Below are 27,762 nucleotides of genomic sequence, written 5' to 3'. Positions count from 1 at the left end.
CCAGGAAAGTATAAAAAAATCCAACTGTGTTCTGACCAGCAGGATACTGTGCATCACTTCCTCTCATTTCACATCATTGTTAATACAATGGTCAAATCTTGGTCAAATTTTTCCATCCCAGTTTATTATTCGATCTTCTTCAATCCAAATTTCTCAGCGTCAATTCAGCTCGTTATCAAATTTCTTCAACTGTGTTAGAATTGGTTACAGTGGTGTGGCTTCACTTAAGAAGCAGTTATGCAATGGTAGTAATTATATTTTTTCTCAGAAAGAGAAAGGTTTCACGTTGGCTAAGAAGCAACATTTAAAACTACCAATAATAAAACAAAATGGTCACAACACCATCCATAAGAAAATGAAAACTTCTTGTCCAGGTCGTAGAACTCTGGTCAATACATGAATATTCAGCTGTGGAAACAAAATAATGAGTGGGTTGCACTCTTGTCCAACACCTACCACATGTTGCTCAACATCAGAGCAAACGACACTCCTACTGCCTACTTGAACTTCAATTGGTTTTGTTAGTATTCGTCGTGCTAGGGCCTCCATCGCTCTGGGGAATGTCGCAGAAAACATAACTGTCTGTCGGTCTGGTCGAATGTTTTCTACTATCCGCATTACCTATAAATTCACAAATAGCAACTGTTAGTCGATTTGACTTTCAGTAACATATATCGTAGGTAAATTATAGGTTAGAAATAAGATTGCACACAAACCATCTTGAGAGCAGCAGCATCACCAAGAGAAACTGGGTTGCCAGTTTCATTAGAATACTGCTGAGCTGTAGTGCCATTTTCCACCCCAGAGCTTGCTGTTAACAGAGGCAGAGTCATGGGAGGGTGGGAGGGGCACAATTTAGGGAGGTAATAAAATAGCAGGCAAGGTGACTGGCATCAGCCTGTGCTTCGAATGGGCATTTTTACTGCTTCTCACTCTACAAGAGAAGAATTTTAAAAACTTTTAAACTTATTTTTTGCACAGTAGTCTCTAAGTGTTGGTGGTTCAATCAGGTAGATATTGAGAGAACATTTTCACTTGTAGGAGGATTCCAAAATTAGTGGCCATAACTATAAGATGGTTACCAACATGTGCATTAAAGAATTCAGGCTACCCTTAGAATGTAGAATCAGGGAGGAGTCGAGGTAAGTAGCATAGCTGGATTTAAGAGGAATCTAGACAACTGAATGAGGGAGAAAGTAATAGAAGGATATGCTGTTCAGTTCAGTTGAAACAGATTAGGAGGAAGCTATGTAGTTGTAAAATAGAAGCCACAGACCAGTTGAAGCAAATGGCTTATTTCTGCACGTAATTTTTAAAAATCATTCATTCGATGTGGGCATGGCCAGTATTTATTACCAATCCTTAACTGTCATCAAAAAGGTGGTGGTGAGCTTCCTTCTTAAGCCACTACAATTTTTATGATGTAGTTACATCAGAAGTAATCTTAGGGAAGGAAATATAACAATTTAGCCCAGCTGTGATGAATGGTGTGTGACTTGAAGGGGTGGTGGTGTTCCCATATTCTTGCACTCCTTGTTCTTCCATGGCAAGTTATGAATTTGAATGCCATCACATTTTGAAAAAATATTCCTATGTGCTAGAGATTGAGTTTGCAGTATAGTGGCATAGTGTTGAGCACTGCTGCCTCACAGCACCAGGAAGCAGGTTCGATCCTTGGCTTGGGTCACTGTCTGTGTGGAGTCCGCACGTTCTCCCTGCATTTGCGTCGGTTTCTTCCAGGTGTTCTGGTTTCCTCCCACAGTCTGAAAGACATACTGGTTAGATGCACTGGCCATGCTAAATTCTCCCTCAGGTGCCAGCCAGAGTGTGGTGACTAGGGGATTTTCACAGTAACTTCACTGCAGTGTTAATATAAGCCTACTTTTGACACTAATAAATAAACTTCATGCTCATGATTGCCGGGACCAAGTTACTAATCTGACCGCATTGCTGTATAGAAGTGACAAGCAGCACCTATGCCCTCTTAAACATCCAAAAGGCAGGGAGATATTCAGTGGAAATTTACTTTCCCTTGAACGTTCACACACAACTAGCCATAAAGCAGAATCACAGGGGGTGGGAGAGGGTGGAGTGTAGATGGAGAGAGAAGGGAGCGTTCTGTACAACTACAATTTCACAATTTGTACTTCTATAAAACGCAACATTAAACTTTAATACCTCTCAAATATGTCATGCACTACTATACCGATGACTGACTAGGAAAAGTAATGCAGCATAGTGTAACAAACAATGAATTTCTATATATACATGTACAGAATATCATGCAATAAAAATGTTAAACTTCTGAGCTCAATTGATGGAAAACTTTATTTGCCATAACAAACAACTGCTTATGTAAATAGTGAACCATTCTATGTTATATAAACACTTAGCAAATCACTCTCAATCAAAAGAAAATATGAATTGTTTCATTAAGCAAGCCAATCAACCTCTCAGCATGCACATATGAGGAATTATGTCAATGCTTTGTATTACCATTTTCTGTGCAATTTGTTCATGGCAAAGACATATCTACATAAGCAACACGTCGGCAAACAAAATTATCAAGCACTATCTCCTGGGAAATGTTTTCTTCAAAGTGCTTACCTGGGGCTCAAAACCCATATCAAACATTCTATCTGCTTCATCAAGTACAACATAGGTAACTCTGCGAAAATTTGTTACACGACCTAAAAAAAAAGCAAGAACATAATTTTAATAAGTGCTCTGTGCAAACATTCAGCAATCCTTAAATAATTTCAACTGATTTTATATACTAAAACTAAAAAACACCTTCCCAAATTAAGCAGCAACTTGGTCCATATTTTCTTGACTATAATTCTGTTTTCTACTTTGTCTTGTCTTCGTACAGATATTACATTCTTAGGTACAGATTATACATTGGGTACAACACTGTGAAAACAGTTGCCCATGTTTTCTAACTCTTCTCTTGTATACCATCAAGGCAAGCAGAACCTGCAAAATTCACAAATTAGCCCTCTTCAAACAAACACCCATCATACAATTTTAGACTGAGATGAAGCATGGAGCCACATCAGCCATTATCTGACAAGTCTCAGCATTCACCTAGAAAAAGAACATATTAGAGATTACGCCGCATGTGTGGAAGACAGGGATTTTGCTATAGCTATTAGTGTATTTTACGCGACAGCATATCTCCTCTAGAGTCTTAACTAGTGAAGTACTGAGGAGCTGCTGTATGCTCAGTTTTATACTAAGTATCTGAATACAAGAATATTAAAACTCTAAATGAAGTGGAAAAAAACAAATTAAAAATGTTCCAATATAAGTAGAGCTTATATTCTGCAAAGAATAATACATTTACAAGGAGCCACAAGTTTAGTAACAGGATACTGCACAACTTTATTATGGACCTACCTCTGATGGGTTAAGTCTTGCATGCCCAAATCAAATTTCTTGAGGAAACTTTCTCCGTATGGGTCAAATAATGTTGACAGTTTAGTAAAGTGATATTCAATATCATACAGTATTTGTCTAATATTAAACTGTATATTTTCTCATGCAATCACGTCTGATATAAAACACATTAGGTGTTACAATGAAGTCATAATGAACTACCTATAAATCCACATATATCCACAGCAGTTTTCTTTTGTATCAATGTGATTTAATTGATTTTTATTTTAAAGCACAATAATTTTGTAAGTAGCCCCTGCGAAAAGCTTAAATTTTGGTAGATTTGTGCAGTCTTACTACACAGCAAGATGGAAAAGGAAACCGATTAAAGGGAAACTATTGACCACTTACTTGCTGTATAAATCTATCGACAAAGTTAACCAGTGTGTATTCCAAAGGAATTCCATTTTGGCTAAATTTATTTTAACTTTGTATAGTTCACTGGTGAGGCCACATTTGAAATTGCACACAATTTGGGGTCAGTCTCGTCTTGAATGCAATGGATAGATTCAAAGAAAAACGGCAAAGCTGATTATGACCCTTGTAATTCAGCAGAATCAACTAACTTGTATATGCTAGGGAATGAAAATTGAGGAAAATATGTTGTAGCTCCTTCAAATAATGAGAGGCACAAGTGAAGATACAAGGTCACTTGAGTTGATCAGGAAACATAAAGCCAATTGCCATGGTAACTTTTGTTAGGGTGCTGGGCCAGAACCCCAAGTTACATTAGGATGCTGGACTAAATCAGAACAATTTTTCTATTCTGGTATTAGCATGAGGAAAGGATACTTCCTTCCAAGAATGATTCCATTGGAAAGTTCAGGATCTTTTGTAGTAAAAGAAACTTTATTTAATAAAATTAAATAGAACTCTTAATGAAGCAGCTTAATTATTAACAGTTGAACAATATTTAAAATTGAAAGGAAGTAACTTTACTTTCTAGATTATGACTGTTTCAGTTCCAATTAAGCAACAATCCTCTTAGAGACTTAAATCCCACTTTAAATATAATCAGCAACCTTAAATATACTTTTTACAAATTGTGTTGAGTCTTGAAGCTTTCAGAGGGAAAATGAGTCTTAGAGCAGTTCGGAGACCACCGACTTCAGCTGACTCCCAGCTAGAGCTGCCCCTCCAAAACTGCAAAAGCTCCTTTTTCTCTCTGCTATAGACAATTTATTGTATGACCCTATCATCTAAATAACAAATTCCTAGCTGAAAAATTAATTAAATTGTTTCCACACCCTTGAGCTAAATGTTTGCCAGACGCACTAGCTGCCAGCAGAATAAATCTGATATTTTAAACACACTCCTCAAATAACTTGGTACAGCATTTTGAAGTCTAAAATGAATGAACCCGAAGGAACAACATGCTACAACCAAGGCATTAGAAATGTCAAGTCCTGCCCGCTTTGAATCTTCAAGCCCTTCATATCGACACCTAGGGACTTGTGCCAAAATTGTTAGATCTGTCCCACAGGCTATTCAAGCATCAGCCTGACACAGTCATACCCAACGAATTTATACCTTACAGACAATTTCGCAGAAACCAACATCAGGATTCTGTCTCACCAGCATGATAAACCCACCAAAGGTGGTGACGTAGTAGCATACTGTCAAGAAGGAGCTTTCCTGGGAATCCTCAACACCTCCAGACCCAATGACGTCTCATAGCAACAGGGCAAACATGGGCTAGGGACACAGCTAGTTGTGGGGCTCAAATCTGTTGTACTACTGTTGTAACGTTGTCAAGGTCCATCAATTCTTTTCCAGTCATGCCAGCTATTTTTTGATATCACGTGGAGTGAATCAAATTGGTTGAAGCCTGGCATCTGTGTTGCTGGGAAATTCAAGAGGAGGTCAAGTTGGATCAGTCACCGAACCTCTGGTTGAAGGTGACTGCAAATGCTTCAGCCTTGTCTTTTGCAATAACTTGCTGGCCTCCCCATCATCAAGGACAAGAATATTTATGGCGCCTCTGTAAATCATGCTGATTTCCACCTACAGGGCTAAGCAATCTCACATCAATGGATCAGACTCAAGCACTACAAAACAGCACATCCGGTTGCAAATGGCGGTGAACATTTAAACAACTAACAAGAGGCTTGTTTTCAGTAAGTTACCTCTGTGCATCAATATTTCCTAATTTATCACCATTGAAATAATACTCTGCCATTACATTTCTCTGCCTGAAGTGGATAACGTCATATTTATCCACAGTATAAGCTTCTGCAATGAATTTGCTCATTCACTCAACTTGTCAAAATCACCTTGAAGCCTCTTAACATCCTTCTTAGCACTCACATTCTCATTATGTTTTGTGTCATCAGCAAACTTGGAAATATTACTTTCTGGCTCCGACATCCAAATCACAGATGCATATCGTGATTAGCTGAGATCCCGCACAGTGATCATGTGGGACCCCAGTAGTCACTACTTGCAATTTTGAAATAGCCCAATTTATTCCTAGTCTGTTTCCTCTCAGCTAACCAATTCTCACTCCATGCCAATATATTAGCCCCAATCCTAGGCACTTTAATTTTGCACATGAATCCCCTACATGGGACTTACTGGAAATTCAAATATATGCATCCACTGGTTCACCCTTATCTATTCTACTAGTTACGCACTCAAAGAATTCCAGTAGGTTTGTGAAACATGATTTCTCTTTCATACGTTGACTTCCTCTAATCCCACTGATATTTTCTAAGTGTCCTGTTAATACATCCTTGAGAATAAACTCTAGCATTTTCTCTTCTACTGATAGTAGACTAAACAGTGTATAATTCCTTGCTTTGTCTCTTTTTTAAAAAAAACAGTGGGGTTATGTTTGCCACCTTCCAATCTACCTGGACTGTTCCAAAATCTATGGACTTTTGGAAGCTGACAACCAATGCACCCACTATTTCCGTGGCCATCTCCTTTAGTATGCTGGAATGTAGATTATCAGGCCCTAGGAACTTATCAAGTTTCAGTCCCATTAATTTCTCCAGCACTATTTTTCTAGTAATACTAATTTTCTTCAACTTCCTCCTTTTCACTAGATCCTTGATTCCTTAGCATTCCTGTGTTATTTGTGTCATCCTCCATGAAGAGAGAACCGTCAGCTATTTACCATTTATATAGATGATCTGGAGGAGGGAACCGAGTGCAGGGTGTCGAAATTTGCTGATGACACCAAGATTGGGGGAACGGCAAATTGTGCGGAGGGTGTGGAGAGTCTGCAGAAGGATCTAGATAGGCTGGGCGAATGGGCCAGGAAATGGCAAATGGAATTTAATGTTGGCAAGTGTGAGGTGGTCCACTTTGGTAGGAAGAATGGTAGGAAGGACTATTACTTACGTGGCGAAAAACTGCAGCAGGCGACGGTGCAGAGGGACCTCGGGGTCCTTGTGCATGAGTCGCAAAAACCCAGCTTGCAGGTGCAGCAGGTGGTCAGGAAGGCGAATGGGATGCTGGCCTTCATAGCGAGGGGGATTGAATATAAAAGTAGGGAGGTCTTGCTGCAGCTGTATAGGGCATTGGTGAGGCCGCAGCTGGAGTACTGTGTGCAGTTTTGGGCGCCGCACCTGCGCAAGGATATTTTGGCCCTGGAGGGAGTGCAGAGGAGGTTTACTAGGCTGATACCGGAGTTGAGGGGATTGAGCTATGAGGAGAGGCTGAATAAACTAGGCTTGTACTCGTTAGAGTTTAGAAGAATGAGGGGAGATCTCATTGAGACGTATAAGATGATGAATGGGATGGATAGGATAGAGGTGGAGAGACTCTTCCCGCTCAAAAAAGACAGTAGGACTAGGGGGCACAGCCTCAAGATAAAGGGGAGGCGGTTTAGAACGGAGTTGAGGAGGAACTTCTTCACTCAAAGGGTGGTGAATCTCTGGAATTCTCTGCCCGTTGAAGTGGTGGAGGCTGCCTCGCTAAATATTTTTAAGAAGCGGGTTGATGGGTTTTTGATAAGAGAAGGGATTGAGGGTTATGGGGAGAGGGCGGGAAAGTGGAACTGAGCCACGACAGATCAGCCATGATCTTATTGAATGGCGGGGCAGGCTCGAAGGGCTAGATGGCCTACTCCTGCTCCTATTTCTTATGTTCTTATGTTCTTAACTGCTCTGCCATTTTCTCATTCCCTATCATGAATTTCCGTTTCAGACTGAAAGGGGCATTTGTCTTCACTAATCTTTTTTATATTCTAATTGAAGCCTTTGCAGTCTGTTTTTATGTCTCATACAAGTTTACTTTCATATTCTATTTTCCCCTCTTTATCAGTCTTTTGGTTCTCCCAATCCTCAGGTTTGTTACGTTTTTTAGCAACTTTATATGACACCTCTTTGGATCTAATACTATCTATAACTTCTTTTGTAAACCATGATTGGGCTGCTTTGCTTGTTTCGTTTTTGTATTAGAAAGGGATGTACTACTACTGTTGCAATGCATACATTCGGTCCTTAAATATTAGCCATTGCCTATCCACCGCCATGCCTAATATTAAAGTTCTCCAGTCTACCATAGCCAACTCATGCCTCATATCTTCACTGTTTCCTTTGTTTAGATTTAGGACCCTAGTTTCAGATTGAACTTCTTCACTTTCTACCCTAATAAAGTTTTTTTCATGTAATGGTTACTGTTCCTAAAGAACCCCAACACAAGATTACTGATTAACCTGTTCCCATTACCTAATACCAAATCTAGTACAGTACATTCCCTTGCTGGATCCTCACCATGCTGGTCTAAAAAAATCATGTCATGCACACTCCAGGAATTAATTTACACAGTATTGTTGCTAATTTGATTTGCCCAATCTATACGTAGATTAAAGTCATGCATGATTACTGTAGCAGCCTTGTTATATGTACTTCTAATTTCCTGTTTCATGCTATTCGTGACATTATCACAACTATTTAGCGGCTGATAGACAACAACGACGAATGTTTTCTGTCCCTTGTCATTAGGACAGCACTATGGCATAGTGATTAGCACTGCTGCCTCACAGCACCAGAGACCAGATTCGATTCTCAGCTTTGGCCACTGTCTGTGTGGAGCCTGCATGTTCTCCCCATGTCTGCATGGATTTCCTCCAGGTGCTCCAGTTTCCTCCCACAGTTTGAAGATATGCTGGTTAGGTGCATTGACCATGCTAAATTCTCCCTCAGTCTACCCAAGCAGGAGCCAGTGTAGTGAATAGGGGATTTTCACAATAACTTCATAACTATTTGTGACTAATAAATAAACTATGCAAACTTTATTTTGATGGATTCTACATTTAGATTTTCTAAGCCTTTCTCACTATTGCACAATTTCATCCTTAACCAACACCATGAAACCACCTCCTTTCCATTTTTGTCTTTCCTTCCAAAATATCAAATACCTTTGGATATTCAATTCCAGTCTTGGTCAACCTGCAGCCATGTCTCCATTATCACAATCCTTTTGTATCAGTATAGACCAATTTATGCTTCTAAATAGTCTACCTTATTGTGAATGCTCCAGGCATTCATATAGAGTGCTTTCAGATTATCTTAACATTTTTACATGCCTTTTGTACTACAGCTTTATTTGCTGCTCGCCCTGGTTTCCTTTGCCTTCTATACTGCTGACTTTCACTTCTATCTTTATTTTGCTTTCTTGTGTCTCTCCGTTTAGCTTTACCTCCCATCATAGAATCTCTACAGTACAGAAGGAGGCCATTCAGCCCATCAAGTCCACACCGACCACAATCCCACCCAGACCTTATTGTTGCAACCCTACACATTTACCCTGTCACTCTAGTTTAAATCCTTCCCAACAGAATTAGCAAATATCCCTGCAAGAATATTGGTCCAATACTGCTGGGGCGCAACTCATCCAGCTTGTACAGGTTCCATCTCAGGAATCCAAATCCCTTCCTCCTTTCTCCTCTTTTTACACATTCACCTGGTCTATTCTCCTACTCCTGTTCTCACTAGCATGTGGCATTGAAAGTAATTCTGAGATTAGAGCCTGCTTTTTAAACTTATTTCCTATCTCCCTATATTTGACTTTCAGAACCTCACCCATCTTCTTACCTATGTCTTTGGTGCCAATATATTCCTTAATCTCTGGCTGTTCACTCTCCTCCTTCAGAACATTCTGCAGCTACTCAGTGACCTCCTTAATCCCCTAGCACCAGGGAGGCAACATCCATCTTGGTATTATGTAAGCAGCCACGCTTCTCCTAATGTTAGAGCCCTCTATCACTGTTGCTGCCCATTCTTTTTCTCCCCCCCGATGCCTTGCTCTCGCATACCTGACTCTTGCTATATTCCCCTGATAAACCACTTTCCCCAACAGTATCAAAAACAAAAAAATTCTGTTAGAGGCAGACAGATCCAGACACTACCAACCTAGTGCTTTTGTTCTGTCTGGTAGTCACCCATTCCACTTCTGCCTGTGCATTCTTTACCTGCGGTGTGACCACCTCACTTGCTATTCACAAAGGTCGCATCCTTGTAGATGCTCCACAGTGATTCCACAACTCTAGCTCCAAAATGTGGATTTGAAGAGCTGCAGCTGGAAACACTTCCTGTACACTTGGTCATCCTGGACACTGGAAGTGTCCCTGACTTCCCACACTGCACAAGAGGTGCATTCCATATGGCCAAGCTGACCTGCCATGATTTACTTTAGGGGCAACTGAAATACTCACCAGGTCCTACTGACCAAGTCTGTCACTCCTCTTTGAGGAAAGGTAGAAAAGGAAAGGATCACCTATCTCCCTCCTCACCAAACTTTCTCAGTCACGATATTCCAACTGTCATACTCTACTGCAGTCCATGCAGCACTCTAGTACTGACAAAGGCAGCATTTTTTACTTTCATACTCAATTGAACGTAGCCTCTGTAACCTGTTTAAGCCAGTTATTTAACTAGTTGCAGCTGCAAGCAGAGCCTGTATCCTCCCTGTTTTAAAGCCAAGACTCACCTTCTTCCAAACCAAAGGGCAACTTTTAATTAAATTGTTAAATTAAAAACTAGACTTCAGATAAAAATTAACTTATAATTTAACCCTTAAATTCCATCAGTCACCAAAGTCCAAATGTTACACATTATTGCAGTCGAAGTAGCATTCCAGCTGCTCAACAGACTGAATGGTCTATCGTTTTAAAATTTCATTCTCTACTAAATTTAGGATTGATAATGAATTAACATTGCCTAAAACGTTGAAACTATTCAGACCCTAAAATGAAAATATATCAATAAGTGAAAAGTCTACTTGCTGTGCAGTAAGACAAAAGAATTTTTATTTTAAATTGACCCAAATTAGAATGTTTTGTCTTGAAAATTTGTTTGTAGTTGATAATCTAGAATTAAAGCATGCTGCTAATGTTTTTTTTCAGATACAGAAGTGCACTGATGTTAAGAGAAGCTGCTTATATTGACAGAAGTGCTCACTCTCATAATACTGCACCTGAAACAGATTCTACCACTCAACAACAGCAGTAAGACTCCTCTGCAGAACCCAGGAAACCACTAATTGACAAAAAACTGATGTAAAGACTTTCTTTGTAGTGGGAGGGAGTAACAAAATGTGCACCTTAGTTAGCATCAAATCTGTAAAAGCGTTAAAGTGAGCGTTGAATAGTAGGTGCTTTCTCCAGAATTCATTCCATATTGCACCAGTGGAGCTAACCACTTAATCGACCATCACCTAGGCTCTACATAGGAATCCTTCACTGCTTAAAAAAATGTAAACTCTGGAAAACATATAGAGGGTACTTTCTCCTTTTGAAGTGCTCTCCCCAACTTTCCGCTTTAAGTGGCTTCCATGTATGCTTAACAGTCGCTAAATGATTAAGTGTAAAGCATAGCAAGTGCTCAACTGTTTACAACTCCCTTTACTTACCATTATTGGCTGCAAGCATATCTATCATGCGGCCCGGTGTACAAACTATAATCTCTGCTCCTCGCTTTAGTTCAGCAATCTGGATTAAGAAATAAAAGATTTTTTAAAACATAACATTAAACAAGTTATTAAGATTTAGGGTTCAATCATTCATTCAGCTGATCTTGTTTGGAAGAAACTTCTAGACTTATTACTGTTTGCAGACAAACAATGTACTTATTAAGACAGATTGCCATAAGAAATTTAAAACTTCATGAAGTCATATCTGCAATCATTTGCTAGATAGAAGTATATCCTAAATTGTTACATAATTTAAAATTTGGTAAAGAAGTTACTTGTACAAGTACAATCTCCCAAATCCTGGAACTGTCCAAAGACCAGACATATTTTATAATGGTCCATGTATCAATTTTAATTGAATGAAATAAAAAAATAGAATTACCTGGACAATTACCTTAATTACCTTAATTCACCTAGCTGCTGCATTGGCATAGTATGGCTTCAGAGTAGTTATTTCCTCTGCCACTTCACCTACTACTCTATTTCATACTCCAGATGAACTATGACCTGTTCTATGCTTCAAGTGACCCATGACTGCACCCCATTTGACTCAAACTACCCAATGCGTGAAATCTGGCAATATCCAAAATCTTCGATAGCCCCACGTTGCCAGATTTGAAATACTATACCCGTACAATATTATTACATAGTTTGAGCCAAACTTAATACAAACTTACAAAGCAGGGGTAGACCAATCAGTCCTTTTAGCCTGCTCCACTATTAAATAAGATTATGGCCGCTCTGATTTTAACCTCAACTCCACATTCCTGCCTACTCTTGTAACATATACGAACATATCAATATCCTGAGAACCATTTTATCCCCAGTGTATATTTTTAAAACCTCAGCAAAGTAGTTACAATCGTATAATGATAAAATGACATTTCTGCCCAGTAATGTACTTGATCATACAAGTTGAGAACATTAAATTCAGCCTGAGATTTCTACAAGACAATTACATAGCTAGAGCATGAAGACTAATGGAAGAACTACCAAGCCACCTTTCACTCAAAACAGACCCAACCATATAACCAACATTTAGGAATCAGCAATAATTTTTTAAATGGATTTTTTGATGCCACTTCAGAACGTCAATGCTTTCCTCTCCCAAAAAGCAAAAATAAACTTGTTTTTCTCCCTCAAGTCTCACTAACAGTTCTGATCAGGCCCACCGTCTCCATGCAACTTCCCAAGCTCAAAATTAGCTTCCAGCACTTATACTTCACTGTCAGCAAAAGGGCAATGCTGAGTAAGCACCGAGAATCTCAAATACCAAAAGCTGGTGGCTCTGACTAGGCAGCCATTTATCGAATAGTTTTTTTAGAAAATAACTCTATTTAAAAATAAAGGCTGTAAGATTTTATGCATGGATCCACTAAAAAATATTATTGTGGTGTATAATGCCAGGGCATCTCATTATTAGTTAAACACTGAAGTTGTAATAGCACAAATCTGAGTTCTTATATCCCAAATCTATATTACATTATTACATGACACATTTTTGACATTGATTGTTGCGGGAAATGAAAATAGGACTGATGGATAAAATGCAAAATACTGCAGACATTGGAAATACAAACCCAGAAAATCCTAGTAAGCTTCCACAGATCAGCCAGTGCTTGTGGTGAAGAAGATAGGATTAACATTTCAAGTGAATTATTTTCCAACAGAAACAGAAGGCAACACACCTGAAAGAAGAGTCCTACTTTGCACTCCACAGTTGCTCTGTGACCTGTGTTTCCTGCATTTCTTGTTGTCATTATTGCACTGATGGTTAACAGTTTTAAAAAAATGACTTGCAATTCCAATAATTACCTCGTCAAAACCGCATGAATGAGATTTCAATTTGTTACAAAAACTCAGAATTTCACTACATTAGAATCCGTATCAACAATCTGACTCCAATAACTGTAGATTTTAAAAAGAATCAATGGGTCTGGGACTCAATTTTAGGATTACACTGAGTTAGGTGCAGGTGGTGCATAGGACCCACATGAATTAATGCTATCAGCTTAGAAAGCAAAAGCTGGCAGAAAATAATTACCTGTTCACTTATTCCAGTTCCACCATAAACACACACTACTCTTAGTCCAAGTGCCTTTGAGAACTTCTTACATTCTTTTGTAATCTGAAGGGCCAGCTCCCGGGTTGGAGTGGAGATGAGTGCTGAAAACAAAAGAAAAATTAAAATGTTTGATAATACAAAAGTGCATTAAAATGCTACTGTGCAGAAACAGGCCATTCAGCCCACATGTTTGCACCAGCCAAATAAATAGGAAAAAAGAAACTAGGTGTTCATTTTACCTCATTTTCCAGCACCTGGTCCAAAGCCTCCTTGCAGGTTACAGCATTTCAGATACAGATCCAGGTACCATTTAAATGAGTTGAATATTTCAGCATCAAGCACCAAATTAGGCAGATGCCCACCACCCTCTGTGTGAAAAAGATTTTTTCTCATGCCCCCTCTAATCCTTCTACCAATCAACTTAAATCTCTGCCTCCTGGTAATTGATCCCCGGTTAGGGAAAACAAATCTTTCTTGTTTTTCTCAAAGTATTCCAATTTACTGGCCATACAAGTTTGCTCAAAAACAGAAAGTGAATCACGTCAATGGCAAAAACAAGAGGTACACATAGACAATTCAATCTCAAACGGAATCAGCATATCAGGGGTTGCATAATTCTGATGTTGAATGCAGTGCTCTGTCATCAGACAGCATGCAAGACTAAATACTCACCAACAGGACCTTCTGATTCCTCAAGCGGCCTCTGATCCATGATGTGTCGGAACATCGGTAAAAGAAAAGCTATGGTCTTCCCACTTCCAGTCTTAGCAATTCCAATTACATCGCGTCCACACATGATGGCAGGAATTGCCTGTGCTTGAATTGGTGTTGGCTTCTCATATCCTTGCCTAAGGTTAGAGAACAATACGTTTTCTGGTGAATTTAGAGAAGCAAATGCATTTATAAAATCATTTCAACGGTTTAATGTTTTATAAAATACTGACTTTTTCAATGAGCTTAATATCTTCATAGAGATCCCACATTGCACCCAAGATTTTATTGGTTTCGGACAGCCTTTGCCACGCACAGCAATTCCCTCCAACTCCAATCTGTAGGCATTCACTTCTGTAAAGCAACACAAAAGCATGAAACTGCAAAAGTACTGCCACTTCAACAAAAAAATACTGATGTTGAAAATCTGAAATAAAAACAGAAAATATTAGAAATACTCAGCAGTTCAAGCAGCATCTGTGAAGGAAAACAGAACAAACATTTCAGTTTGATGAGGGCGCTTCAACGTCCCTTAAATACTTCTCTCAATTTCCTGACATTCCTAAAAAGTGTTTTGGGAACATTCTTCTACTTTAAAAGTGGCATTCTATACATGTAAATTGTTTTATTGTAGTGCATCAGGTCAGATCATGTCTGAAAGGGTAAACATGTTTGACCAGTTTATTGCAGGTCTTGGAAGACATAGCATGTGAGCCATTCTCTTGACAGTTTCTGTCAGTGGCGGCTTGCCACTGCCTACTACTTGTAGGGGCAGGGCAAAAAAGTATGTCTCAATTCCAATTCAGACCATATTCTAAAGCAATGCAAATTATTTTTTGAAGAGAGTTACAACATTCAGAGCATCACAATAAATAGCCAACTAACTAACCAGAACACGAACTACAACTGCTGAGGAAAGGTCAAATTGCGGCATTATGTCATATAGTCAGGGTTACCATAGAAACAAGAGAAAGATAACCATCAGGTGCTACTCAGTCTTAAATGACAATTTATTCAAGTACTATGTCATTTTGATGGCAAGGTCTGGTTCAATTAATTAGTCTGCTCATATAAAATACATTTGACATATTATTTATTTTGCAAATCAAGAAGTTTAGAAGCTACTGTACACAAATCATGACATTGTAAACTTTTTAATCATATTTGAATTTCAACAATATCATACCTACAGATATAATACTGTGAATGCAATGCAATGTGATAAGTAATTACAATGTGGTCAACATGAATGCTGTGCGACAGTCCTGAACTGTATCAATGGTTCTCACAGTGGGGAATGCTTGTTGCAGCCCAATTGCCCACATTCATCCCATGTACACACAGTTCAGAAATCAGGTCCAACCTGGCCTATGAACTGAAACTACCTCAATCACATATACAGCAGATATCGTAGAATCATACAGCGTAGAAAGAGGCCTTTGGCCTATCGAATCTGCACTGATGTGTGAAGCACCTGACCTCCCACCTAATCCCATTTACCAGCACTTGGCCCACAGCCACTGTCAGGTGCTCATTCAGGTACTTTTTAAAGAATTTCAGGCAACACGCCCCTGCCACCTGCCAAGGCAGCATATTCCAGATCCTCTGGGTGAAAAATGCTTTTCCTCACATCCCCCGCAAACCACTTGCCTCTCACCTTGATTTTGTGTTCCCTCATGAATGATCCTTCAACTAAGGGGAACAGCCAATTCTTATCCACTCTGTCCTTGCCCTTCATAATCTTGTAGCCCTGAGTCTTCCCTGGTCCAATGAAAACATCCAACCTAATTTCGTAACTTAAATCCCAGGCAGCATCCTGATGAATCTCCTCTATCCCCTCAAGATTCAAAGAATCATCAGCCTCCACTTATGAGCATTAAAAAAAATCACAACAACCATCCCATTTTTCCACCACACTTCACTGCCTCCCAAAACAGAACAGCTTCCCCCCTCCCCATTCCCCCAGAGAACAACTTCCCCCTCTCTCCTGCCCCCATATAGAAGAGCTTCACCCTCTCTCCTCCTCCCCCCCACACAGAACAACTGCCCCCTCTCCCCTCCCCCTCAGATATCAGCTTCCCCCTCACCCCTGCCCTCCAAAAACAGCTTCCCCCCACCCCTCCCTCCACAGAGAACAGCTTCGCTCTCTCTCATCCCGCCCCCCGCCCCAGAGAACAACTTCCCCCTCTCCCCAACAGAAAACAGCTTTCCCCTCTTCCCTCCCCCCCAGAAAACAGCCTCCCCCTCTTCCATCCCCCCCACAGAGAACAGCTCCCTCCTCCCCTCCCCCAACTGAGAAGAGCTTTCCCCAACAACCACCACTAATAGCTTTTGGCACCCCCTCCTCACTGGCAACAGCTTCTGCTCCCCGACCCCCCGCCCCCAGCCCAAGATAACAGTTTTCCCCTGACCCCCCACACAACAGCGAATAGCTTTTGCCACCACCTCTTCACTGAGAACAGCTTTCCCCATGTCCCCCATTGAGAATAGTTTTCCTGACCCCTCCTCACTGAGAATAGCTTTCCCCCACATATTCTACCCCCCCACACAGAACAGCTTTCTCTGCCCACCGAGAACAGCTTCCCTCCTCCCCCCAGCTTCCCTGTCCCCATTGAGTACAAAGACATCTTTAACCTAAAAAGACTGTTTCACCACCAACCCTCCATTGAATATAAATTCAGCCTACCCTTCTCTTCTACTTGTACAAAATACTGATCTAAAGCTTGTGCTCCCCTCACTTCCACAAAAAAAGGGGATTATTCCTATTTCAGTGGGCAGGAATTAATTCCCATCTAATATAAAACATCCACTCCAACCAATCTCTGCCTCTTCCAACTTTTCCCTCAAAGGCAGCCCATCATTAATCCAACACATGCCAAATATTTACTTTCTATTGCCTCTTCCCCATGGAAAGAAAATTCTTTACAACATTGCCTGCCCTGCCCCAGAAGATGGAACTTGCTCTTGACCCTTTGTAGCTCCCAGAGAAAAGATAATTTGCCAAGATCAGATGCCAGCCAAGCAGAATGCTGGATTCAACTTATGTGCATTACGGGATGTTAACTAAATTATTATAAAGTTTTACATATGGTACTTAATTTCTTTTTTTAATCCTTACATTAAAGGCAAGAATACAATCATAAAGCCAAATGTCAGATATGCCATTTTTTACGACATACTCAGCTGAGGCTTACTGCCCCATAAGGATACCATGGCATTATTGAAAGAAAAGCAAGGAAGTTCTCCCTATGCATAGATCATCATCTATCCTTCACACTACACAACTTCAAAAAACCCCAAATAATCTGGCTATTTGTCTCACCGCACAATGTCGCACCTTGCTGTGTGCAAAGCAGCTTCCATAGTTACAAGTGTTTAAAAATGAAACATACCTAAAAACAGCATAGGTAGAAATGGCGGAGGTCCAAAGAGACCTCAGGATGCAGATACATACATTATTAAAATGTTATGAACAGGTATAGTAAATTATCAAAAAGACTAATGGAAATCTGGGCTTTATATCTAAAGGATTACAATACAAGGACGCAGAAGTCAAACTACAACCATACAAGGCCCTGGACAGATTTTACCTGTGAGCAGTTCTGTTCATCACACTTTACAAAAGATATAATGGCCTCAGAGGGAATGCAACACAGATTTACTACAATGATACCTGGATTCCAAAAGTTAAATTACGAGGAGACCTTACACAGACCACAACGGGATACTGTGGAATTTAGAAGTTTAAGGGTTGACTGATTGACATTTGCAAGATATTAAAAGGAGACAGGTAAGGTAGGTAGAGATAAACGAATTCCGCTTGGAATGACTAGAACCATATCTTTCAAAAGTGCAATTGGGAAACACTTCTACTTGGAGAGGCGGCAGAAGTCTTCCATAAGTAGAACTGATGCTAAATCAATTTCAAAATAGAAAATGATAGGTTATTGCTAACCAAAAAAAAGGGATATTATATAATAGAGTTAAGTTGCAGAACTCCCATGTGCTCACTGAATGGCAGAACAGGCTCAAATGACTAAATGGTCAACTCTTGATCCTATATGCTCCTATATTATGGCCATGAAGCACTTTAGGATGTGCTGACAAATTAAAAGTTGCTGTGATCTGTTGTTGTTGGACACAGATTACTAAATGGCACTAAATTGTAATCAATGGTATACAATGGCTAAGTGGTTCAGTATTGCAAATCGCAATTGTCCACTCAATATACTTTTCCCACCTGGCTTGTGCTGTTTTGTAGAGATTTTCACTTGATAGCTAAGGCTGAGGTAAATGCAGTTTTTACCTTTTCAATTTTTGGCTGTGGTTTACCTGTTCCACACACACACACCACCGCTCCCCACCCCCCACCCCATTCTAGCCTGAGCTTAGTGCCTGTGTCTAGTCACCAATCCTATCTGTCCCTGGTTTGTGTTAGAACCATCTTCACTCTGTTAGATTCATAACTTCATGAATTATGCTCATGCTTGGAGCCTGTTGTCTTGCCCTTTGCATCTCCCACTTGTGAGCTCTCCTTCCTTCTTCAATCTCTTGATCACCTACCCATCATCCACACTTGCATGCAACCCTTCTGCCTTCAGAAACCTCTTTCTAAGCCTTAGGTCAGATACAGTAGGGTTGAAGTCTTAAAAAAAAATCAATCTTTTAGGGGCACTTAAAAGTGAACATACTAGACAAATGCACATTGTTAATGAAAATGACAGGCAAGAAAATGTCATCAATAGTGCATCAACTCAAAGTCCCTACCAGAAGCAGCCACACAAAAAGATAGATTAAAACTCCTTTCCACTCTGGGTAAAAATAAATCTGGAGAATTATTCTTTGCTGCCAACACTCTGGGCAATCCATAACTAGTCTAGGAGATAATGTTTTTCATGCTCATATTATCTTGTATTTCATCTACCTTTTAGAAGATGCGATCTCTGCTGAGCCAAGAAATGGGCCTGCTCTCTTTTGAAGGGTATGAGTCAGCACTCACCTCACGAGCCAGCAACTTGCTCTGTAAAAAGAACCGCCAAACATCTAACCTATCCTTGTGCAATTCAAGACACATCAACTCTAAATGCCTTAGCAAACAGAGTCTTTTTATTTAAAGCCTGCAAAATTTGAAATGAGGCTTTTCTCCTTCCCTCACTTATTTTTCACACTATTGCGGTGGGCCAACAAAATCTTCTTTGAGAGTTTGTTCATATGATCACTGGGACGACAAAACTATAAAACCCACCAATGCCTTGTGAGCAATAACATAAAAGATTTTCCAGTGATATCTTAAACAGCTTGCATATGGCCAACACTTCCTGTGCTAACTTTCGATGAGACAATTTTTGACATTTTAAGTTATGTTCTTACCAAGGTTGTTCAAAAAGGAGTGTTTTCTAGTGTCCAGGTCAACATTCAGCCCTCAACCAACATCACCAGAATAAATTGTACTGTTGTTTATGAATCTTGTTAGCTGATTACCATTGCAGGATCAACAGTAGTCATCAGGTGAAGTGGAATTTAAGAGCAGGGAATATTTGGGCCGGGGTACACAAACATAATTCAACATCCATTCTAAATTTAAATATTATCAAAATGATTACTAATTCTTTGGTCCACTTTTAGAATGGAAACTACCAATGTAAACGTGTAACTTATCTGTTGATTTCTGTTGCAGCCAAGTCTTTTCACCAATTTATCACTGTTCACAATTATTTTCTTAAAAAAAACAGAAAGGAAAACATTGCAAAATACTCATCTTAGCTGTAAGACCACCTGTAGCATTGTAAATACTAACCTTCGGCAGTCATTTTAGCGAGCTCAGGGACTTCAACGTAAAAGTTCTTTCGATAGGCTTCATACTCTATTTTTCCATGATCCACAGGTTCCAGTAGCTTCCTCTGTTTAGTCTGATACCCTGTGAGTGCAGTCTGAAGATCAACTTCTTCCTCCTCTGAGGAATACTGCCCAGTTTTAAAAAAGACAACAATAATTTGTAACCACACTCACAAAAGGAGTTTGAACTTGGATTATATTTGAATTTCAAGCTACGAACAAAATAAAAACAATGTTTCCAGCATTCTTTTCTACTACCTCCATTGCATCCTGGTCATTCTCCATTAGCTCTCCTTTCTTTTTTTCCATTTCAGAGTATGGTTTTTTGGTAGTCACCACAGTCATGACTTTCATAACAGTTGCACCTGATTTCTGGAAATGACAAACTTTGTATTATTATGAGTGCTGGGCAGAAATACTGCGAGAAACATTGGAGAAGAGACGCTTATGACAAAAGCAGCATTATTCATTTAACGAACTGCATTTGGAGAGCATGAAATACTAATTCATGAAGTTTAGTCCTCAGAAATGACACATCACTGGTATAACTTTTAGTGTATCTCATTGACCTACAGTGGAATGGACTGCTCAGGGAGTACTGAGAATTCTCCTCTATGTAATGAGAGTTTTTTTATGGCTCTGATTGGGTAATCGAGGGATCAACTGACTATTAAGAAAAATCAGTATGGCTCCTGCTAGCCTCCTGGACTTGAAACTAAAACTCTGCCAACTTTAGAATTTCTGAGTTGTACGAACAGTAAATTCTATGAATTACAGCACTGGATAGCAACTTAACCATCTGGGTCAAAATCCACCATGTACAAAAACAATTGTTTGTACTGAACTGCATCTTAACTGGTTTAATGTAAAACCAAATGTTGGTTCCTGGTGATCTACTGACAAATATTCTTGAAAATAGATGTAGATAATCAGGCTACTATTGTAGTTTGAAAAACATCTCTTGACGGAAATTATTCCATGCAATACCATTTCGGTTTTCACTGCAGTTATAACATGGGATGATAATATCAGCATCGCTTAAGAATAAAAAGGCACTTCCCTACTTTGCATTTGTTAGAACAAGTACAAATAGTATTAAGTACTAAGGCAAATAGTATTAAGTACTAAGTAGTAATAGTATTAAGTACTAAGAACGAGAGAGTTTTTAGAAAAATAACTTTACCTTTTCACTTCCTCCTTTCACACTCCCCATGTTAAATTTCTTCACTTCCTCCTTTATATCTTCCATGTAAGCATCTAATGGATCCAATTCTTCATTGTCATCATCTCCTTCTTCTTTCCTTTCACCCTCTATGATTTCATCTTCATCATCTGTCCAAATAAAAGGTGAACAGTTAAGTCATAAATACAGATAATTCATACATCAGGTAATGAGTGTTTACACAGTACTGAACTGCCAGGAATAAGCTTCATAATAAACATCAGAATTAAGTCAGGAGAATTAGACAGTGTAGATTTATACACTATTTGCTTCCATTATAGTATACAGATTCAAATTCAACCCAAATCAAAGTTCTGAAGATTCACATTAAACATTAAAAGTTAACTCTGTTACTTTCTCCAGAGATTCAGCCAGAGCTGCTAAGTCTTTCCAGCATTTTGTTTTTACGATAAAATTAAAGTTTCCTTGCACCTTCAATTTCAAGAGGCCAGAGTCAAAAGCTAACCAGGCATTTCTCCATGGAACGACTTCTTCATGTTAACTCAGAGAACAAAACCAACCACAATTTGATTTCATTTATTACTGTCACATGTATTGGGATACAGTGAAAAGTCTGGTTTCTTATGCATATACAGAGAAAATGTACCCTTCATAGATTACATGGGGAGAAGGAAAGGGTGCAGATATAATGCTACATAGTTATGATACTAGTCATAGCTAGGGTGTAGGGAACAATCAACTTAATATAAGGTCGATCCATTCAAAAGTCTGATGGCAATCCCCAAGTGGCACACAGTATTCCAAATGTCCTCCAACCAAGTTTGACATTTATCTTCCATGCAAGCAAATAATTCACATCAACTCAACAGTTCTCTTATCCCTTCTGCCTCTTTTCTTTCCCCATCCATCCAATTTAATCTCAAATTTATATCTAGTTTCTACCTCAAACACTAGCCCTGAAAAGATTTTCTAAACGTTTCAGCAATTGCTTATCTGCCTGATCAAGTTAGATGTAAAAAAATTCCCTGGTGCGAGCTGAAGAAGTGTAGTGGAGTTCTCGCAATGTCCTGGCTAGCATGCACCCCTCAACTGATATTAATAACAGTCCATACTTTTCTTCAACCACTACCATCAAAAAAATAGATCAACTAGTCATGCATCTTTTTTTCACTGGTATGGGATCTTCTTGTGCATAAAATGGTTGCCATGTTTGGTTATGTGACAATAGTTGTGACAATTTAAAGTAATTCACTGCATGATCACAAAGAACTAAGAATCTTACCATCATCATCCTCAAGGCTCCATTTTTTGCCCTGTTTCATCTCTTCAAGTTCTCTCTTTATTTCACCAATATTTTCAACAACCTTTTTGCGTTGTTCTTCCCTCCATTTCTCAACTCGTTCTTTTCGTTTCCTCATTTCCTCCTCCAATTTGCTTTGTTCAAAATTCTATTAGAATTCAAGATAATTTGAAAATTAAATTTAATCAACAGAGAAGCTTGTTCAAGTAGTCATTAATCTTCTCTGTAAATACAGTGTTAGCTAATCAATTAGCATGTGGATAATTGGATGATTTCAACTAATTCCATTTCTGAATAGTAAGTAAAAAATGAGTAATAGAGATCATCTGTTGGACACAAAATTTTAATATTCACATTTCATGACGCATACATGTTAAAAGTGATGCAGGAACAAACAGACCTAAGGATATATGTGCAGAATTCTTTGAATGTGATAGGGAAGATTGAGAAAGCGATTATGAGAACCGCGTTTTATAAAAGGAGGTACAGAGAACAAGGAAGTTATCATGCACCTTTATGAAACACAGATTTGCCTCAACTGGAGTATTGCATCCAATTCCACACACCTCAGAAAATATTTCTAAAAATTATTTTAGGAACGAGGGACTTCAGTTACGTGGATAGACTGGGGAAGCTGAATTGTTTTCCTTTAAGAAGAGAAGATTGAAAGGAGATTTGATGGAGGTATACAAAATCAGGAGTGGTCAAGATACAGAAAAACTGTTGCCATTGGTAGAAGGGTAGAGAGCCAGATTTAAAGTAATTGGCCGAAGATCTAGATTGAACTGCCTGAGGACAACGGAGGTAGATTCGATCATGGCTTTAAATAGAGAATTTGATTAGCAGATTACAAGAAAAAAAACTCATAACTAAGGGGGAAAGGTCTGGGGAATGGGACAAGTTGAGTTGATTTTAAAGAGGGCCAGTACAGACACAATAGACCAGATGATCTTTCATATGATAACAGTTATACGATTCATTGTGTATCCATGGTAAAATGGCAAGATTATGATTTATCATTTCTATAGGACTAGCTAAAATGGTGTGCGCATGGTCAGAAAATCCTGCTTTTCGAATTAATAATCTAAGCGTGACTTTAAGCCCTGTTCCAAAAACTTTAGTGTGTAATCTAGAATGACACTTCAGTACAGTTTGAGCAGAGTGCTGAACTGTCAGAGGTGTTGTCTACCAAAGAACAGTAGGAAGCTTACTTGGTAGCTAGGTCAACATTAATTCCAAACCAATACCAAAAGCTGATTAACTGACCATTTTGGTCATTGCTGGTGTTTGTGGGTGTTTGCTGTGTGCAAACTTGTGCAATGCTTCTTTACAGTAAAACAGCAAGTACAATCCAAAGGTACCTCATTAGCTAGAAAGCATCATGGCACACCGTAAGGTTGTGAAAGATGCTAATTAAATGACAATTATTTCTTTCCATCTCGCACTTACACTAACGTCTTTGTCATCATCTTTCTCCTCCTTTTTCTTCTCTTTGACGGCTTCATTGGTCACTTCTACACGGTCTTTCGATTTGGATCTGAAAAATACACATAATGTTATTCCTAGATGCACTGGGAATGTCTGACGTAAGCAACCTTAAACACAATTTCAACACGCGTTAGTAACTTCCATCAGCAGCTCAATGGCGCCTTCATTTAATGGCCATTCTATTTCCTTGAAGAAATTTTGTACTTAATTTAATAAAATAAACTAAAAACAGGAATGTTGGAAATATTCAGCAGGTCAGGAGCACGTGTGCAGAAAGGAATAGACCAGGTCAATGAAATTTTATGTCGTGATGAAAAGTTGGCAAAGTTACCTCTGTCTCTCTTCATAGATGCTGCCTATATCAGTATTTGCAGCGTTTTCTGCCTGATCTGCTCAGTATGTCCAGCATTTTCCGTTTCAGCATCTGGGATATTTTACTTCCACATTAATAAATTATAATTTCAACCACCCGCATCACTGCTCCCAAGTTAAGCATAGCTCAATGTAAAATAAAGCCTCTTTTATTTCAGAAATATTTTAACTTTATAAAGAGCATAGCATACCATGCAGCACTGGAAAACAAAATTAGGAGAAATTCGGAAAACAACAGATCCAGGATTTATTCACAATGACGCTGTGGGATTAAAAATAAGGCTTTTAAACTTCTGGATCCAAAAACAGATGCTTGGGCTATCGTACAGGACAGCGATGTAGTCTTGTCCAAACCACCTACATCAACTGAAGTATTAGAGCCTGTGTACAGTAAGATTTCTCACAGCTACCATCTGCAAACAATTGCCAATTCAATGTCATCTAGGCAATAACTAGGCTAAGATTGACTGAATCCGTTCTATACAACACTCGTATAGCTAACGGTAGAGATTTTATTCCATCAGCCGAAAGTAAATTCAAACTCGGGTTGTAGTAGTGAAAGGTCAATGTCTCAGGCAACCGATCTTCTAGGAAATTTTGCACCTGCAAGTCCCGAAATTCACTCTGAGGTTCGCCAACTAAATTAGACTAGGCTTCCTATACCTGCCTCAAACCATCACTACTAGAAATATTCAGCTCAATGATATTGTTCCATTGCTACCCCAAATGTTTTTTTTATTATTTCATGGGATAAGAGTGCCACTGGCAAGGCCAGAGTGCGGCTAATTCTGGAGTACAAGTCTTCAGTACTATTGCTGGTATGTTGTCAGGGTCCATAGGCTTTACAATAACCAATAGCTGCAGCCTTTTTTTGATATCATGTGCATTGAATTGAAATAGCCAAAGACTGGCACTGTGACGTTGGGAAATTAGGAGGATGCAAGATCAATCATTCATATGGCCTTTCTGGCTGAAAATGCTTGCAAATATTCTTGTCTTTTGCACTGTTGTGTTGGCCCCTCCCATCATTGAGGATGGGGGCGTTTGTGGAATCTCCTCCCGTTAGTTGTTTATTTGTCCACTACCATTCAAAATTGGATGTGCAAGATTGCAGAGCTTTGATTTGATTAGTTGTGGGATCATTTAGCTCTTTCACTGTTTAGCATGCATGTAATTTTGTCTGCTTCAAGCATTCACAGTTTTGTGTTAAGGCTTCATCAGGTTGGCACCTCATTTTTAAGTATGCCTGGGTGCTGCTTCTGGCATGCTCTCCTGCGCTTATTAAATCTGGGTTGATCCCATGGTTGACGGTGACAATGAACATGCTAGGCCATGAGGTTACAGATTCTGATTGAATACAATTCTGCTGGTCCTGATGATCCAAATGCTCTCAGATGCCCAGTTTTCAGCTGCTGGATCTCTTCATAATCTATCCCATTTAGCTGATGGCAACATCACACAAAATGATGGCTGGTACCCTACGGTGTAGATGTGACTTTGTCTGCACTAGGACCAAGCAGTGGTCACTTCTACACGTACATGTATCGTGAACTGATACATCTGCGACACGTAGACAGGTGAGGGATAGTTTCTTCCCTCTTGTTAGTTCCCTCCATCTCCTGCAGGCCCAGTCTAGCAGTATGCCCAGCAGTACTGGGTCAGCTCAGTCAGTTGTGCTGCTATCAAGCCACCAATGTGATGGGTTTTGAAGTGCCCCATCCAGGCTACATTCTGTGCTTTTGCTATACTATTAGTGTTTCTTCCAAGTGACGTTCAACATGGAGAAACATCAGTTAAGAAGGAGCGGTGGATGGCAATCAGCAGGTTTCCTTGCCCATGCTTGACCTAATGCCATGAGATTTCGTGGGGTCTGAAGTCAATTTGGAAGACTCTTGAGACAATTCCCTCCCCATGTATACCACTATTACCATCTCTAGTGGCTCAGTCCTGCTGATGAGATAGGACATACCCAGGGATGGCAATATGGGCATCCAGGACATTGTCCGTAAGGTATGATTTTATGAGTATGACTGTGTCATGCTGCTGCTTGACTAGCCTGTGAAAAAACTCCCACTTTTGGCACAGGCCTCCAGATGTTGCTGAGGGTGACTTTGCAGGGCCACCTGGGTAGGATATGCTGATGTACTTTTCCGTGCCTAGGTCATTGGCCAGATAGTCCATCTAGCATTATTCTTTTTCAAGTCTTCTCTTGCAGTTAAGTATAACTGAGTGGCTTGCCAGACTCTTTCAAAGGGCAGTTATAAGTCAACCATATTAATGTGAGTGTGGACTCATATGTAGACCAGACTGGCTATGGATGGTAGATTCCTTTCCCAAAGGACAATAGTGAAACAGATGGGTTTTTTATGACTATCCGGTCGTTTCCTGTTCATCATTGTTGAGTCTAGCTTTTACTTAATTAATTAATTGAAAGCTGTCCTGGTTGGATTTAAACCCATGTCCCCAGGGGCCTCTGTATTTCTTGAATCACAGTAAGGAACCTGATGGAAGGACATAATATGCATCAGGCAGATTATTCCTTAGAACTAACAGAATAAGTGACAGACTCATGCAGTGCGTGGAGAATGCACTACATCATGATAAACCGAACTAATGGTAACAAAATTTTTCCATATGCTGTCACCATTGTAACTTTTACAAGCCAGGATCAGCAAGATGTCACCAGCATGTTAAAACCAGCAGGTAGAACAATAAAATATGTTCAAAGCAAATCAGTTATTAAAAATATACAATTAATAATTTTATAAATTATCCAATTGGGATATTGAATTACAAGTACAGTCCTTTGATATCAGTCAATGATTACTGAAAATGAATCCCTTTTCAGTGATAGAAGAAAGGCGCGTTTGAACTGAAAGAATATAAGCTCTCACGTACATGGGTTTCATACCTAAATCCATTTGCAAGTTCAACTAAAGAATAGACTTGGGTTTTCAATTACTTCATTTGATATTCTAATTGGTTATATAATACCCAGTATCTGGCAAGACAATACCTTCTTTCCTTGCTCTTACTACGGCTTCGAGAGCGTGGTTGAGAATGTGATCTACGGCTTCTACCTCTGCTTACTGATCGCCGTTTTTCTCGACTGCGGGATCTCCTCCTCTCTCGACTCCTTGATCGTCTACAAGATGGAAGTGTTTGATTTTAATGACTGGAAAAAACAAGAGCTAATCATCTTAGCACAGTCCACCTTACTGTCAAATGCTGTTACAACCTGGTGGGAATCTGAATTGTGCAAACTGGTCGTAGTCAAATCTAAGTACATACAGGTATACATGTTTCTTAAATTGTAAGTGACTTTCAGTATGGTGCTGCATTTACTACCATCACATGCAAATCTGCTTACAGACATTTTTCTATCTTCCTTAACCAACTGCGTACAACAGGACCCTGCTGTAGAAATATATTAATCAACGTCCATTTTCA

General features: G+C 39.4%; 1 protein-coding gene across 2 annotated transcripts in view; it reads right to left on the bottom strand.

Annotated features, from left to right (window-relative positions):
* ddx46 (DEAD (Asp-Glu-Ala-Asp) box polypeptide 46) overlaps positions 1–27,762 on the bottom strand; it is a 54,035-nt gene that overhangs the window by 11,754 nt on the left and 14,519 nt on the right. For both annotated transcript variants that reach the window (XM_080201445.1, XM_080201446.1), the window contains 12 exons: positions 27,329–27,457; positions 23,902–23,989; positions 22,435–22,600; positions 21,153–21,301; positions 20,228–20,341; positions 19,932–20,097; positions 14,368–14,488; positions 14,096–14,271; positions 13,403–13,524; positions 11,299–11,377; positions 2,608–2,690; positions 457–621 (listed from right to left, as the gene is read on the bottom strand). In XM_080201445.1, coding sequence (XP_080057571.1) covers positions 457–621; positions 2,608–2,690; positions 11,299–11,377; positions 13,403–13,524; positions 14,096–14,271; positions 14,368–14,488; positions 19,932–20,097; positions 20,228–20,341; positions 21,153–21,301; positions 22,435–22,600; positions 23,902–23,989; positions 27,329–27,457 — 1,558 coding nt within the window. The remainder of the gene's footprint in view (positions 1–456; positions 622–2,607; positions 2,691–11,298; positions 11,378–13,402; positions 13,525–14,095; positions 14,272–14,367; positions 14,489–19,931; positions 20,098–20,227; positions 20,342–21,152; positions 21,302–22,434; positions 22,601–23,901; positions 23,990–27,328; positions 27,458–27,762) is intronic.

This window comes from Carcharhinus amblyrhynchos, chromosome 13 (genome assembly GCF_965287045.1).
Source record: "Carcharhinus amblyrhynchos chromosome 13, sCarAmb.v2.hapA, whole genome shotgun sequence".
In the NCBI taxonomy this organism is placed as follows: Eukaryota; Metazoa; Chordata; class Chondrichthyes; order Carcharhiniformes; family Carcharhinidae; genus Carcharhinus; species Carcharhinus amblyrhynchos.
This window is presented reverse-complemented; position numbering and strand designations above follow the sequence as displayed.